Source organism: Gasterosteus aculeatus, chromosome 6 (genome assembly GCF_964276395.1).
Source record: "Gasterosteus aculeatus chromosome 6, fGasAcu3.hap1.1, whole genome shotgun sequence".
NCBI lineage: Eukaryota > Metazoa > Chordata > Actinopteri > Perciformes > Gasterosteidae > Gasterosteus > Gasterosteus aculeatus.
Window position 1 is genome coordinate 18,900,445 of NC_135693.1, and position 14,984 is coordinate 18,915,428.

The 14,984-nt window shown below is 45.9% G+C and overlaps 1 protein-coding gene across 1 annotated transcript in view; it reads left to right on the forward strand.

The window, feature by feature from the left end:
• cdh11 (cadherin 11, type 2, OB-cadherin (osteoblast)) overlaps positions 1 to 14,984 on the forward strand; it is a 61,944-nt gene that overhangs the window by 36,361 nt on the left and 10,599 nt on the right. The window contains exons 3-8 of the mRNA XM_040178734.2: positions 5,135 to 5,514; positions 6,200 to 6,339; positions 6,896 to 7,190; positions 8,520 to 8,639; positions 10,401 to 10,568; positions 13,045 to 13,232. Coding sequence (XP_040034668.1) covers positions 5,373 to 5,514; positions 6,200 to 6,339; positions 6,896 to 7,190; positions 8,520 to 8,639; positions 10,401 to 10,568; positions 13,045 to 13,232 — 1,053 coding nt within the window. The 5' untranslated portion in view covers positions 5,135 to 5,372. The remainder of the gene's footprint in view (positions 1 to 5,134; positions 5,515 to 6,199; positions 6,340 to 6,895; positions 7,191 to 8,519; positions 8,640 to 10,400; positions 10,569 to 13,044; positions 13,233 to 14,984) is intronic.

Sequence of the window (14,984 nt, forward strand, 5' to 3'; positions counted from 1 at the left end):
AACCAACAGCGTCCTGGTGTCGGGCCTTGTCCGATGTGAACAGGACATAAGCTGCGTGAGAGAATTTCACAACAAATGCACCCGTCGCTCTCCTCGTTTCACCTTTAATTCCCAAACGTATGTATCATCCTCTTGTGCACATTGTCCAGACAAAGGCTGTTTGTGGAATCATCCCTGAAACACACAATATGTGGAGAGGTGGGAGGAGGAGAGGCATGAAGAGACACACACAGGCAGGTACATACGCAGTGACAAGCAGCAGGAAGCTGCATCGCAGATATCTATCACATTCGTACATCAATCAATCACCTTTATTACCACGTAGCCCTGGAGAGAAAAAAAGAGACGGAATGATTCAGGGCGGGGGAGGGGGAGTAGCTTTCACGTCTACCTTCTCTGGTTTCTAGCCATTTTCCTGAAGGTATTTTAATGCAGGGGTTGAGAGCGAAGGCAGAAGTGAGGTGAAGACCAGACAGATCCACCAACGTGGACTAGAAATGATAGAAAGGTTCAGAGACTAGAGGTGATAGAAAGCTGAGAGAAAGCCTTCGTTGTTGTGTAACGGTTCAAAAGTCCACAAAGGCCGTTTTCACACATTCACTGCCACCCTGAAATCACCCAAACAATTCCCAGAGGAGCTGCATGTGCAAAGGCAAATGTCCAAATCAGTTGAACCACAGACTTCACCGTGCCGGCCCCCTGAACAAAGTCTCTTCAGTGTCGAGTGGAGCCCATGAGTGGATAGAGCCAGACATTGTTCGCTGAATGTCTTGATGGAACTTCTATTATAAAGCTGGTGCAGAAAAATAGAAAAAAATCCCAGGATGATGGAAGAGGGCCATTTATACGAGACTCACAGATAGATGTCCAGGTGGAGAGACTTCGGTCTGTGAGGGCAAACGCTCAAACTGACCAGACCCTCGATTGTTGATGACCTGATTAGGAAGCGGCAATGGAGCTCCTCTACGAACTGACAGGACATGTCCAGGAGGGGAGAATTCATCCGACCACTTCCTGCTGCGCGCTGTGCGAGTGAAAGGGCAACTCCGAACATCTCCACACCCGATCCTCTGCACCTGGTCCGGAGTTCATCTCCAGGCAGGGTCTTTGGAGGAGGCAAAGGCACCACAGTGGTTCTAACGATAATCCAAATTGTTTTATTCTGTTCATTGAACTCTCATTTTGACCTGAAAATTATTTTTGAAAGGATGTAGTTGTGAGAACTGTGTGCAAAAGACACGTCGCAGAGAAATGCCTGAAAAAAGCCATCACGACGTCGGTTTAGCACCAAAACACTAAATTGGTATCGGCATTACAAATTTTTAACACTAACTCAGCCAAGACACAAGCTGCTCATCCGCCTCGGCTGGAGACAACGCCACTGAGGAAAAGCTCATCAGCCTGCTGGATCACACCTGTCCTGAACAATTTAATGAACCACTTGCATCTATCAAAGTCAAACTAACTGCCCACGACACGCTCGGGTTACGGATCCGAGCTTTTAAGTGAGGAAAAATAAAACCACAACGTTCTATCAAATAAATCCTGATTGTGCAAATGAAGCCTCGGGAAACAGACACGTACCCCCCCCCCCCCCCCAAAAAAAAAAAAAAAAACTAAATGGCACTAAAACCAGAGACTTTAGAAATGGCCATCCATCCGCAGTCCGTGGGGCGCGCCGACGTGCCGGCGCTCTGCGCTTCGTTTCGGTTCCGGAGATAATCACTGTTATTGCAGCTCCTCCGAGTGAAGAGGCTTAGCGTGAGGCCGAGCGCCACGAAGAGAAGAAACGCATTCATCTTGTCCGCAGACACACATCCTGTTAAAGAAGGCCGACTGTTTGGCTGTTGGTTTCTCACGGCTTTTCGGTTCAAAGGGAAGCAGTGCGAGAAGCACAGAGGAGATTATAGGGCTGATTCCACTTCCAAACCTTCAGGGTACGTCAGAAAATGACTGATTCCCCCGACGAAATCCACACATGTCACCATTTAACTCTGACTCCGTCCTTCCTGTCACCTTACCTCTTACAGGGGTAGAAGAGGTAGTGGTGTACACTAGTGAAAGGCCATTAAGCTTCAGGTTTCGCGGTGTGAGCTAAACGCTGGGTGTCTGTTTCCAGCATTGTGTGTTTGGTGGAAACACTGCATGTAGGTCATTAACACAGAGACGTACTCAAATGTCATAGTTCATGAAGAAATGTAAGAATGTGGTTGGGTTGGTCAGTTAAGGAGAATATTTCGGCCCGTGGGGCTTGTCGCGCTGCATTTCTTTCCAGCTCTACTGTTCTGACACATGTGACACACACACACACACACACACACACACACACACACACACACACTCCTAATGTGACTCCTGAGTCGTATTCAGACAGAGGAAGTGGTCTGGCCAACGGTCTGTCCTGCCCTGGGAGTCATTATCACGGTTTCTGGGTTGCCTTCTCTCTCTCCCTCTTTCCGTAGAGCTACGCCTTAAAAGGAGGAGCAAAAGAAAGAATATCAGAGACAGAAACTACATTTGGATTCCGTTAAACAAGACTCTCCATTGAGTACAATGGAGGAAATTGGACTGTTGAGATATTTACAGCATTTTATCAAAAACAACAAAAGTAATTGCTTTTTTTTATTTCTTCCCACTATAATTTGACAGGTCACGCCTGTCACGATATGTTTAAAGTCACGCCTGTATTCCTGAGCTGTCACTCCGCAACCAATCAGCGCCATTACCGTTGTTGTTTGACGCGACAGTCTCAGACCAGTAACAGGACGGGTGACAGGGTTTCAGGATATTAGTGAAGGCAATTTATTTCAGACAGTATTTTTTACTTGTTAAATAAAAACCGTGGCTTAATTTGACTCTTGACAGTTTTAAGCGTGTTAACAGATTGAGCGGAGCAGGTGTCAGTGCACACCCGCTTTATAATTGTTTTGGGGATTTTTCTCACGTTGTCTGTTCGAACGGACAAATGAATTGTACCTTCGAGTGACAACTTCCAAGAATACACGTGGCAGATGCAAAGAGGCAGAATGTTGTCCAACTACTCTCACTAGCTGTTCACAAAACCAAATTCTAGATACCTACGTATCTTCAGTGGCTTACTCTGCCCCCTCCTGAGACATCCACCAAAAATAAAATAAACATCGCCTCAACAAACGAACAGACAACCATGATTGTCCACCAGAATACTCACCAAAATGTTGTAGCTTTCAGAAGTTCCGCAATTTTACACTTTAGTCCGATTTACTCAAAACTATTGATGCCGGACGAGCCGCCGGACACCACACTTAACATAAAGGCGAGACGCGCACAAACTGGCTTGTGTCAAAACAATAAATAATAAATAAATAATAATAAATATTAAAGGTATTTTAACAACAAACTAAAACAAAATACAAATGCGGAGCGTTTTCACTGCCGGGTGGACGGGTGGACGGCGATCTTGGCAGCCGCAAGCACCGTTGTGCAGACTCTCAAGGATCTGTGTGGCCCCCGAGAGCGGTCCGGGAAGCCCTTGTAGCGCCAACCCAGGTGTGGCTCATGTGTAATCAAGACACACTGCACGCACCCAAACACATGTAGCAACCAACACCAGAGCTGGGGGACGCAACATGTTAGAAAAGTCCTCAACTCAAAGGGCCTCTGCTTCGTTATTGTTCTTTCATTTCTTTCTCTCCGTTACCACATACGCCCCAAACAACTTTTAGCCTCATGCATACAGATATTAGACTCACACAAACACACACGCACGCACATCAATCACAACTCTGGAGGATAATTAGCCAGATGATGAGCTGGTGAGGGATTAACCGTCAACACTTCCTGGTTGGCTGCTCGTGTGGTCAACAGGAGCCAATGAGCCCTGAGGGGATTTTCTCATTTACGGAGCTATTGAATATTAAATGCACCCGTTTGCCTACACAACCCTTATTCACATGTTCGAGACAGAAACCGCAGCGATTCAGGGTACAGAAAAGATTCTCACAGCTACAGCTAGAAAAACTAATTTGTCACCGTTGTAAAAGGATTTGTTTGTCTGCGTCTCGCGCGTATTCAAGAGGCGTTTGGAATCCTGTCGGCTGTGGTGCAAATGTTTTGAAGTCTACTTCGGCGGTGTTGGCATCGCTTGTCTCTTCATTGAGAGACGCTATGGGGAATGTAACATGCAGGATCTGCAGCTGGTTACAGAGTCTGACTGGAGGTTCCTTGGAGATGCTCTGTGTGCGAATGATATAGTTGAACCACTGGGCCAGGAAATGAGACACCTGTGGGATATGTGTGGGTCAATTAAGTGACTTCATTACCTTAATGAAGTGTAATCATGTACACTCTAAAATTGCCTCGGTACAACAGAATAACCGTTTTGTCGGACCTATTATGAAAACACTTTTTTATTGCCAAGGTGAGCGTGGCATGACATAGTTAGACTGCGACATTGCATTACTAGTAAACATTGCTAGTTAAAAGTTTGCTGTGTAAAAACTCCTATGGGATGGTTTTTAAGGATCGTATCCAAAGGAGGAACTAAGCGTGCCTGGTGGAGAAATGCTGAATCACTCAATCCGTTCGGCTAGAACCCGCTCATATGCCAAGACACTTCATCAAAATGGCACTTTGCGCATTTCATTGACGATAATCTGTAGTTTCTTGTAAGGAACACTTGTTTTCTTGCTTCAGAGGTCAGGAGGAGTCGGGCTGTGCAACAGATAGTCAGGATACTAAAATCTGCCTTTAATGACTTTCATACGTTTTCCTGTTTGCGTGACATTACTGAAGGGGGCTGTAAATAGAGCTAAACAGCAACGTGGAGCTTCTCATGCGCCGCACCTCCCACACCGAATCAGTCAGTGTCTAATTGAATTAAAGCTAATGGCTTTACAGACAGCATTGTCTGCGTAATTAGCAGAATGTCCTAATCAACACAACTATTTATGAAGTCACATCTCCAACTGCAGCCAATTAACGTTAGCCTTTATAACAGACCGGAGTATCAGCAAAATGTTTGTTGTTTCTGCAGTCAGTGGTGAATGCATCACTTATTAAAAATGGATCTATTCGCCTGGGAAATGCTTCATGTAACTGAATGTCTATTTGTTCTTTTGCATCGCTCATAAGCAGTTTTTTCTGTCCCTTATAGGCCCTGTGATCAGAGGAGTGTGGGAGTCAACCAACTGTGAAAAGAAAAAAGGCAATAACGGGAAAAGTTGGTGATGAGCATCCGCAATCGACAGGCCCCTCCTCGGCTGATGAACTAGCGAAGTTCGTCAACAACATTTCGGTAGCAGAAACCAGTTATCGCATCAGTGGGAGCAGAGCTCCACTGGGAGGAACCACACAGCAGGGGGCGGAGTGAAGCGCACGGTTGCTCGGGCAACATGGCGATGAAACGGCACGGCCTCGGGCCGCTAAGGGCCTTCCTGGTGTTGGTGGGGATTTCGGCGCTTTGTGGCGTTGCACTGGGGACCCGGAGAGGAAGCGAGTCCTTGGATCAGAGGGTCCACAGACACAGGCACCCAGGTAGGACCGAGGGACCCACGGCTCCTGCTTTGTTTGGCTTTAACGCACTTCCTGGCATCAGGAACTGTTCTGCAGACTTCCCTCCGTCGATGCAGAGATGACAATGGTCGCTCCCTCGTGACCATGAGTCGCTTTGTACTGCAGATATTAATATTGTTCAGGTTACCATCAAAGCTGTGAAGTAAATATATTCCTCCAGTGAATTAAAATGTGTCTCCCCCTTACATTAACATTAACATCGTCTTGTCAACAACGTCTTCCTGTACTCTAAACATCTCCCAAGACGGTTTGTATAATTACGTTTTTGATGCATCTTGATTGCATTTGTATTTACATTTTTCCTTCTTTTTTTTTTTTATTCACGTAATTTTTCACTTATAGCAAAGACTTAGTTTGTGATTAATTTGTTCCTTCGAGGTACCCTTCAGTTACAGATGTTCAAACATGGCAGCTGCTCGGTAAAACCACAGCCGCTCCAGCTAGCCACCGAGCATCTGCACTGCAACAGAGGTTAAGTGTGTTGCTTAGAGAAAAGAAATACAAAAGCCACCCACAAGCTCTTTAATCAGATGACCCATAACTCCAAATGTCCTCCCACTTTGTATTTAATCAATGGACAATACGGTCAGAAAACCAGTTGTGGTGATAACGTCTTTGGTAAATGGAGTTGCTTTTGTGCCTGTAGGTCACTTGTCGCTGCACAGACACAGACAGAGGACTGGCAAGGAGGGGCAGGTTCTCCACAGGTCCAAACGAGGGTGGGTCTGGAATCAGTTCTTCGTCATTGAGGAGTACACTGGGCCTGACCCAGTTCTGGTGGGCAGGGTGAGTAAATCAAAGCACAAGTAAATAAAGTGTTCTTGGATCAGCCTCTCTTGAGTGGAACATGATTAATAACTAAATAACAATTGCTGTTTAACTTGTGGCCTCATTACCCAACATATACACCATCAGGGTGGGGCCACAACAAATCACAAACTCCCTTAAGATTTAAACCTGCTTCTCCCATTCGTCAAGAGGGAGAGCGAAAGACATTCAAGGTGAAGATGATTGGTGGTGCTCCTCCACAACAACAGCATCCCTCAGACTGCTTTCATAACAAACCACAAATGATGTTTACAATGCGCCATATTTCATCCTATAAGGGTTGTGAAGGAAGAACGAGACATTAATTGAACGCTGGGTAATTCTTCTATTTTCCGGAGTGACATCGTTTTAAATGTCTTACTTATTAGTGATCGCCTGTCATCCACTCGCCCGCCCGCCATCTTCAAGTTCATCTAACATCTAAAATACGGATTTTGTCAGCACCACAGACACACGTCCTTTGCATATGTCTCCGTTTGTATCTCACCTTCCTCCTCCCCCTCCCCTACTTCAGCTCCACTCGGACGTCGACTCTGGCGTCGGCAACATCAAGTACATCCTGTCCGGCGAAGGTGCGGGAACAATCTTTGTCATTGACGACAAAACGGGCAACATCCACGCCACAAAGACCCTGGACCGCGAGGAGCAGGCCCAGTACACGTTGACGGCCCAGGCCGTGGACAGAGACACCAACAAGCCTCTGGAGCCTCCGTCAGAGTTCATAGTGAAAGTTCAAGACATCAACGACAATCCCCCAGAGTTTCTACACGGGCCCTACTATGCCAGGGTGCCTGAGATGTCCAATGTTGGTGAGTAGTAAAACAAGAAAAGGGGTTTGTACAGGAGGTTCATACAATCTAGATATCAAATACTGTGGTCTAACAATAGTGTAGCGAAAAGCAGTTTAGGAGGTAAATGCATGTTCATTGTGTGTTTGCTGAAGAGCATTTAACATACATTAGTATTATTATGTAGCCTGTCCCCAGTACGTGTGACGGAGAAGTCCCATAAAAAGGGTGTTCACTTATTAACCTTGTCTTTCACTACACAAGGAGCAAGGAAATATTTAGCACACGGTTGGCATTGGCCATCTCCTTAGAGTCTCCTTACTCCAAGCTATTCATCTCGATAGATTTTCCTTCCAAAGGGGATGTGGTCGGGGTATTCAACCCCTCGAGTTTGACCTTAAATGATCCACACCGGCAGTGGAGCGGAGCTTTCTGAAAGCCGGAGAAATCCTTTCTCTCAATGGATTGGACATCGAAATAAGGAGCTTGTGAAAAGGACATTGTGAATGATTTCTGTTGAGCTGAACCTTGAATACAGAAGTCTGGCAGGGAGGATTGCCTCATCATCCCTAACCGGGGTAGTGAAACAGAAATAAAAGCTGTAAATTTACAAACTAGGTCCATGTTCCCTCATGGAATGTCAGAACTAGAACAGGAGGAAGTCTCATTCCTGGTCATTTACCCAGAGCACTTAAAGTAGCCAATGAGACCAGGGTTGAGTGGAAGTTGCTTACACTTATATTCCCCATAAATTTTGTATGGAGTTGGATCGTGACGTTCTCACAGCTGAAGACATCAAAACAGCAAATGTGAAAATGAAAAGTCTTTAAGTAGTCTCGGGAACAAACAAAACACTGGGTTAGACACTCGATTATTAAGGCAAAACCCATAATGAACATTTAGGTAAATATTGAGATTGAGTTATGTAACATGAATTGGTTTTTGGAAACATCATGCAGCAGGGGAAAAAAATCCGTGTTTCAAGATGGGTTGGATGGGCCGCCAACACAGTGGAGACCCGTGGGGCAGGACCAGGTCCAAGAACTAGGACAAATGTCATCAAAATTCAAAACTTGACCTGCATGTGGTGGTGTTACTTCCGTTGCTTATAGGAGGCCATGACACACGTCCATCTGTAGCTGATCTGCCTCATTATTTGTCTTTACTATTGTTGGCTGAGTTCCTTTCATGAGTTGTCACATTTTGGGGGGAAAAATTGTTGTCAAAAAAATTGTCAAAGTCCAGTGAAAATTAATTTACAGGAAGTCGTAAGTGGGCTTTAAAAAAAAGTTTTCTAAATCCAGAGTCTGAGAGACATCTCCTGACCTGTCCGTCACGTCTGTCCCGAAGGTACGTCGGTGGTGCAGGTGACCGCTACAGATGCCGATGACCCCACCTATGGAAACAGCGCCAGGCTGGTGTACAGCATCCTGCAGGGGCAGCCGTACTTCTCCGTGGAGTCCCAGACAGGTGAGCATGAGGACAGAACCCTGCCCCGGGTCCACAGAGAACAACATGGTGTTCATTTAGTCAAGTATGGTCCATTTTGAGTCAAGTACATAGTGTTTATACCATAAAGTCAGCCTTTCGCAGTCAGAATATGGTCACTTCCGTTCATTGGTTGCAAAAAAATGTTATGGCAAGTCATAAAAAGCCGCAGTCCATAATCCAATAATGATTCATGTTGTTCGGTTTTGATAATTGTACACCTCCTTTTTTAAAGCTGTAATTGTGTGCAGTGACCTAATCGTAGTATTAAGTCATTGCAACAAAAATGCGATAAAACAACAAAAAAATATAAATAAAAAAATGATATGGTTGGGAATCCCTCAACCGTGAACCGGAGCCCTGGGCCAATTTTTGGGCTTGCATTAATAGAAGAAATTGGTTGCAAGCAGAGAGGTCAGGGCAGAGGTGGAGCATTGATGGGTCAGCGGGGTGAAAATGGATATAATAGAGCGAGTGAGAGACAAATGGGCTCAGAGAGAGTCAGTTAGGGGAAAGAGTGCTGGAGGCACAGCGAGAAAGTGAGCGATTTGGGCGGAGAAAATCTGGCTAATCAAACCGGTGTTGGGTATTTGACTGGCTCAAATCCATAGCTCACATTTCTAATTGGTTTGGAGATTATCAGCTTTGCATGCTGTCACACACGCACACACACAGACTAATATGACAGTAGAAAGCTTCAACTCCCAGACACTGCAGTTAAGCATGTCAGGGAAGAATGAGGGACGGAAGGGGACGGTACAAGTACAAAAGTACAATACAAAAGTATGATATACTTTTCTATGTCAAAGAGGTCTTTAAAAATCAAGTTTATTTGTAGATTTTTCGATTTTTCTCGATTCTCTCTAGAACGATTCGGTCTCGATTCAGAATAGTTAATAATCTGAATACATTTTTTTTTAAAAGTCTGTCTCGCGCTCATTGTCAAACGTTGTCAAAAAATAAACGCCCTGCTTCGGTAACCGTAGTGGACCGTAGATGACAACCAGCTACAACCATCATTTACCATCGTTACCGGCACATTAAGAGCAATGCGTCCAGCTCGCAGACCGGTCCGTCAGTCTGAATCTGAATATCTTGCCAACTTTACCAAACTATGGAGGAGCCTGCGCATATCTTACCTCATTATTTTGATTTTCCAAAAAGTCGATCCGTATTGAAAGTTGGCAAGATATTCACAGATTTGGACTTTTTTCCGGTATTTTACAAATACGGACCGGTCTGAGACTAAGAGCAGCTTTTTCTTCATTTAAAGGAAAAATGAATCTGTTTAATATTTTTTTTACGTAGGCTACTTCCATATTGTGCTGAAATGCAAGCTGCATTGGTTCTTGCATTGTTGATAGAAAATCATTTGTGACAAAGATTTTTTTTTCTCTTATAAAAAATGAGAAGGTAATTCATCTGTTGATTTCCTTTAATTATCAAATAAAGTAGCAAACTCAGATTTGAGAAAATTTAGAAAATTGAGATGCATCGATAATTGTTTTATCAGTTTAGAATCGATAATCGGTTTAGAATCGAATCGTTGACCTCTGAATCTGAATTGAATCGTGAGGTGCCAAGAGATTCCCACCCCTATTATTATATTAGTACAGGATGCTGAAGGCAAACTCACACAGTGGACTGTCAAACAAACAGTCAGTATAGCAGTCAGTAAAAAGCCATGCACCTGTATTATACTGTGTATAACTGTCATCTGACGGTAAAACTCTGTCCCATCAGGTATCATCCGCACTGCCCTGCCCAACATGGACCGGGAAGCGCGCCAGGAGTACGACGTGGTCATCCAGGCCAAAGACATGGGCGGTCACATGGGGGGGCTGTCAGGAACCACCCAGGTTAAAATCACCCTCACGGACGTCAACGATAACCCGCCAAAGTTCCCGCAGAGTGAGTACAGACTTTAGGAGATGTCTGCCGGCGCCTCCGCCCACCGCAGCTTCTTTAGTCTCGCTCTGCTCTGCACATGCGTGTGGGCCTCGTCAGTCCATGTGTGTGTAAACAGAAGTGCGTGTGTGTGTGTGACCCAAAAAAGATGTCGCTCGCTAGCTAGCTAGAAGCTGGGGAAGTCAAGCCAAGGAATGAAGCATTAAATGTTATTTACTTTAGTGTTGGTTCTGGCGCCCCCTGTGGACAGAGGGGGCAGTTCTTCCAAGGAGCAGATTCCCTTTAGACACCCGGCCCGATGCAGCAAGGCGGAGATCTGCTTCTGCCCGGAGAACCGATAGCTGGTTGAAGCCAACAGCGAAGCCGCACAGTGACTCCAAGACAGCACCTCAGTCTTTATAATAATAGTTCTAATAATAAAGATGCACTCACAGAACAATGGAGAACCGAGCGTGTTGAGAAGAGTCGGTAATAATGGGTTCTCAGGACAAAACAATAGCAAAAGGACATAACGGAGGAGTCATAGCCTCATTATCAGCAATAAGTGTTTACAAAGTGCCTCTTTGCATTACTTCTAAATATCAGCATCGCTGGCAGTTTACATCTGTGATACAAGACAGCACATCAAATAGCAATATGGTGAGGATGTCGCTACCTTAGCTATAACAAAAGCGTGGAAGCGGTACCAACACCTGCGAGAAAGGCCTCCCAGATGGTGTGAATGAGGACAGCGATTACTTATTTAGTAGTTGGGCTGAGTGAGAGAGAGGGAGGGAGGGAGAGGGGGGGAATCAGATAAGCAAGTTGAAGAAACAAAAAACACAAATAAAACAGAGGAGAGAAGACAATGACAGTTTAAAGCGGGCCGGTTGACGGCGTTCCATTGAAGCCGTTTCTCCTTCAACCGCGAGGCCCGAGCCCTCCGTCTCACACGGACTTCCTCTCCCACTCACCTCATTATCAGGAGGGAGAAATCAATCACGGCAGAATAAACAGAGGCAAACAACAATTTGCTCCTCAGTCTTCATGAGGCCGACGTGACGGAGACGGTTGTGTGGAATATGGACGTCTCTCGGCCTTCTTTTGACACGAGAACAAAGAACAAAGCACAACGATAGCAGACGTCTGGAGCTGAGAGAGATCATTTCTCCTTTGATATAAATACAGGATTGTATTTGCGCATATCATTTACCTCCACTGTGTTGGGATTGCTTTTGCAGAACCATTTAATGCAGAACCAAATAAGAACAACAATGGGTTTAGTATCTGAGCTAAATGTAAAGACATTCATATGCAACTCTCAATAATGTTTTAAAAATGTATACATGAAAAGCTTGTTTTGAGAAAGAATTATAAATGGTTCACATTATGTGGAGGAGTTCGTATGTTTTCCTAAACTCAAGAGTCTCCATTATGAAATTAAAAGTAATATAAGGCGTTATTACAGTCCAGGGAAATCATTATTGTGTTTTATAGTGTTTACGTCTAAACTTTGCCGGTTTGAGGAGCTGCTCCTTGGATCTAATACAAGTGAGAGCGATCATTACACATACACAGAAACAATGACAGCATCTGATTGCCGACTCAAACTAACTGGTGAGAGAGAACATTGGTTTTAGGGAGGAAACAGGAAATACTCGCGTCCTGCCTGAGCCAGGTACGCCAGGCGGCCTGTGTGTCCTCTCACAGCGTTTAACTCGGCTGCCAGGAGCCATCGAAGTTAAGCTCCTTAGGAAAAGCAAGAATGGAACGACGGGAGGAGAGAGGGAGGAAAAGGGGGGGGGGGCACGGATGAAATTAGCTCCTAGCCAGAAGAGGCAAAGCAAAGGAGGTGGAGGGATGTACAACAGGAAGGAGAGGGTAAGGAGAGGTGAGGATGAAGGGGGGCGGCGGGGGGATTTGGCAAGGGTGACCTGGAAAAGAGTCAGAGGCAAGTGAGAGTAGGAGCGAGAGGCTGGAGAGGAGGGATTTGAGGTGAGGGTGGAAGGCTTTTATGGATTGCGGGTCCTGCGAGTCTCCTCCCTCTGCCCATTAGAAGCTAAACGACCCCAAATGAATTTGATGATGCGGACTGCGACGTCATGGTAACGCGGTAAAGCGATGATTCCACTGGATAGTAAGACGGGGTTTCACAGTTAAAATGAGACCGATGAGATGAAGCGGGGAGGGAGTACAGGAGGGACGAGGGGTAAACAGAAGACATATGGTCCTCCTGCTCTGAATCCACAAGCCAGGTGTCCGCTCCCTCAGACGCACACCCACCTGACACTTTTAACATCCTCCGGGCCACACCGCACAGATGGCATAGTTCACGTGAATGCCTCCCTGCCCTCCGACGCTGACCCCTGCCTCAGATAGTAAACACAGTGGCCGCCAGCCAGGAATTACCCAGAGACCCTAAAAGAGGGTCGAATACCATGAAACGGGACAGACATCGGTGCCTGAGCATGTTTAATAGTCTTTACTTTTTCCTCCTCAGGTGTGTATTCCATGTCCGTATCAGAGGATAAGGTGCCCGGAGAGGAGGTGGGCCGCCTTAAGGCCAAAGACCCCGACCTTGGAGACAACGGGATGGTGTCCTACCGCCTAATAGACGGAGACGGACTGAGCATGTTTGAGCTGAGCACCGACTCAGAGACCAGAGAGGCTGTTATCAAACTGAAGAAGGTGAGGACAGGACAAGAGCTGCGACGTATTGGGTGATGTTTTTAGCCACTTGGGAGGAAGAAGGAAGCTGCGAACGCAACTTTAACTTGAACAACTTGGCGGGACATCGTCGTCAGCCACGGGTTGCTTATTTTAGCACTGAGCGGGTAACGGTACGTTACCCGCGTACCGCGTCGGTACATACCGAACGCGTCGCCAGCGTTTTGCGCCCCAAGATTACATACAAAGTCTATGCAGAGACGATGACGCCGGAGGGACGCAGATCTGTGATTGAGCAGCGCTTTTCTCGTGTCGAGATCACGGCGAAGTCAACGAGATTTTGGGTAAGGTTGCGTTAAACGTAGCAAATGCCCAAACGCGAAAGTTGAAACATTCCTATCGCTATCGACCGGTCCGGGAAAGATCTCGCACCCGATCACTGCACTGGATATAGTACAATAAAGTGTAGGGTAATGGTATTGTTAAACGACACACTGATACTAAATATTAAGTAGTATAAAGCAGTGGTCCCCAACCACCGATCCGTGGGCCGTTTGGTACTACTTATTTTGAAAATTGACCGGGTTTTCTCCTAATTATGTGCGCTCGTCCCTCTGACATATTCCCCACGCAGCACCAGGCGTTTTTGGCGAATTGACCACGAATGGACGCCGCGTTTAGAGCGTTTGAGGTGACGCGACACAGTCGCGGCACGTTCGGTGTGAACGTACCATAAGGAGGAGCATCATCGCTCGTACGGCCCCTCTTTCAGCTGTGGTTCTTCATCTCCAACATATCTTGATGGAAAAATCGGAATCTTTAGCTGCTAAACGCCCCACTAAGTTCACGACCGTGTTGTTGTGTCCGTTTGAACCAAATCAGAACCGCTGCTGTCACACAATGAGCTGGAACTCGGTGTAAAGCTCCATAAACCCGAGGCTCGGCAGAAACCGGCCATAGGGTCTGTAGGTTCATCAATACAGCTCAGTCTTTGCCTTCGCAGATATTGATTGTAGCTATTTTGACTGGAGGGTGGACCAAAATGCAGAGGGTGCTCCAACCTGGGAAACAAAGTCAGGTTCCATTTGTTCGGCAAAAAGCCGCAGACAAAGATTTGAATGTTAAAAAGCCAACGGGAAAGTCCAGACTTCCCGATGGCTTCTCTTAGAGACGAGGTCAACAGCACTTTGAGCTGAAAAGGCGGCTGCTTCCGTTCGTGCGTCATTGTCCACTTTTTCAATTTGCCGGCACAGAAATGTAGTCGAGCTGGCACTTTTTCTCCAGACAAAGCAGTTTAGTGTGGGGATTTCAACCAATGCACAGACTCATCTGTGATGCTGTTTATGTCGTCACTGACTTAATGCTGCTGTTGAGCCAGGAAAAAAAGTATTGTTCACCCAGAGACCCATGTCCGTATTCTCCCATACGTTATTTTGAAAGTTGATGAAGATGCTCCAAAGTGAGCAACGCCTGGCTCGCCTGGGTTTGATCCGGACCAAGAAAAGCAGACTTGGCATCCAAATATGTAATTACAGCACGTGCATTAGAGTGATTCTTTGTCCAGACAGCAATGACGTCACTGTGCAGACTCTGGAGCAAGGCACTAATCCCTAGATAAGTAAAAAACTGAGGTTAGAGTTGGGAGAACCCAGGTTATTACAGATAAAAGGTTGGAAAAACACACATTGTGAATTGTTTAAATGTGTGGTTTTCAAAGACGGATCCAACTACAAGTTCACTAAATGCACTGATGAGCAAAGCAGGACAGCCCAA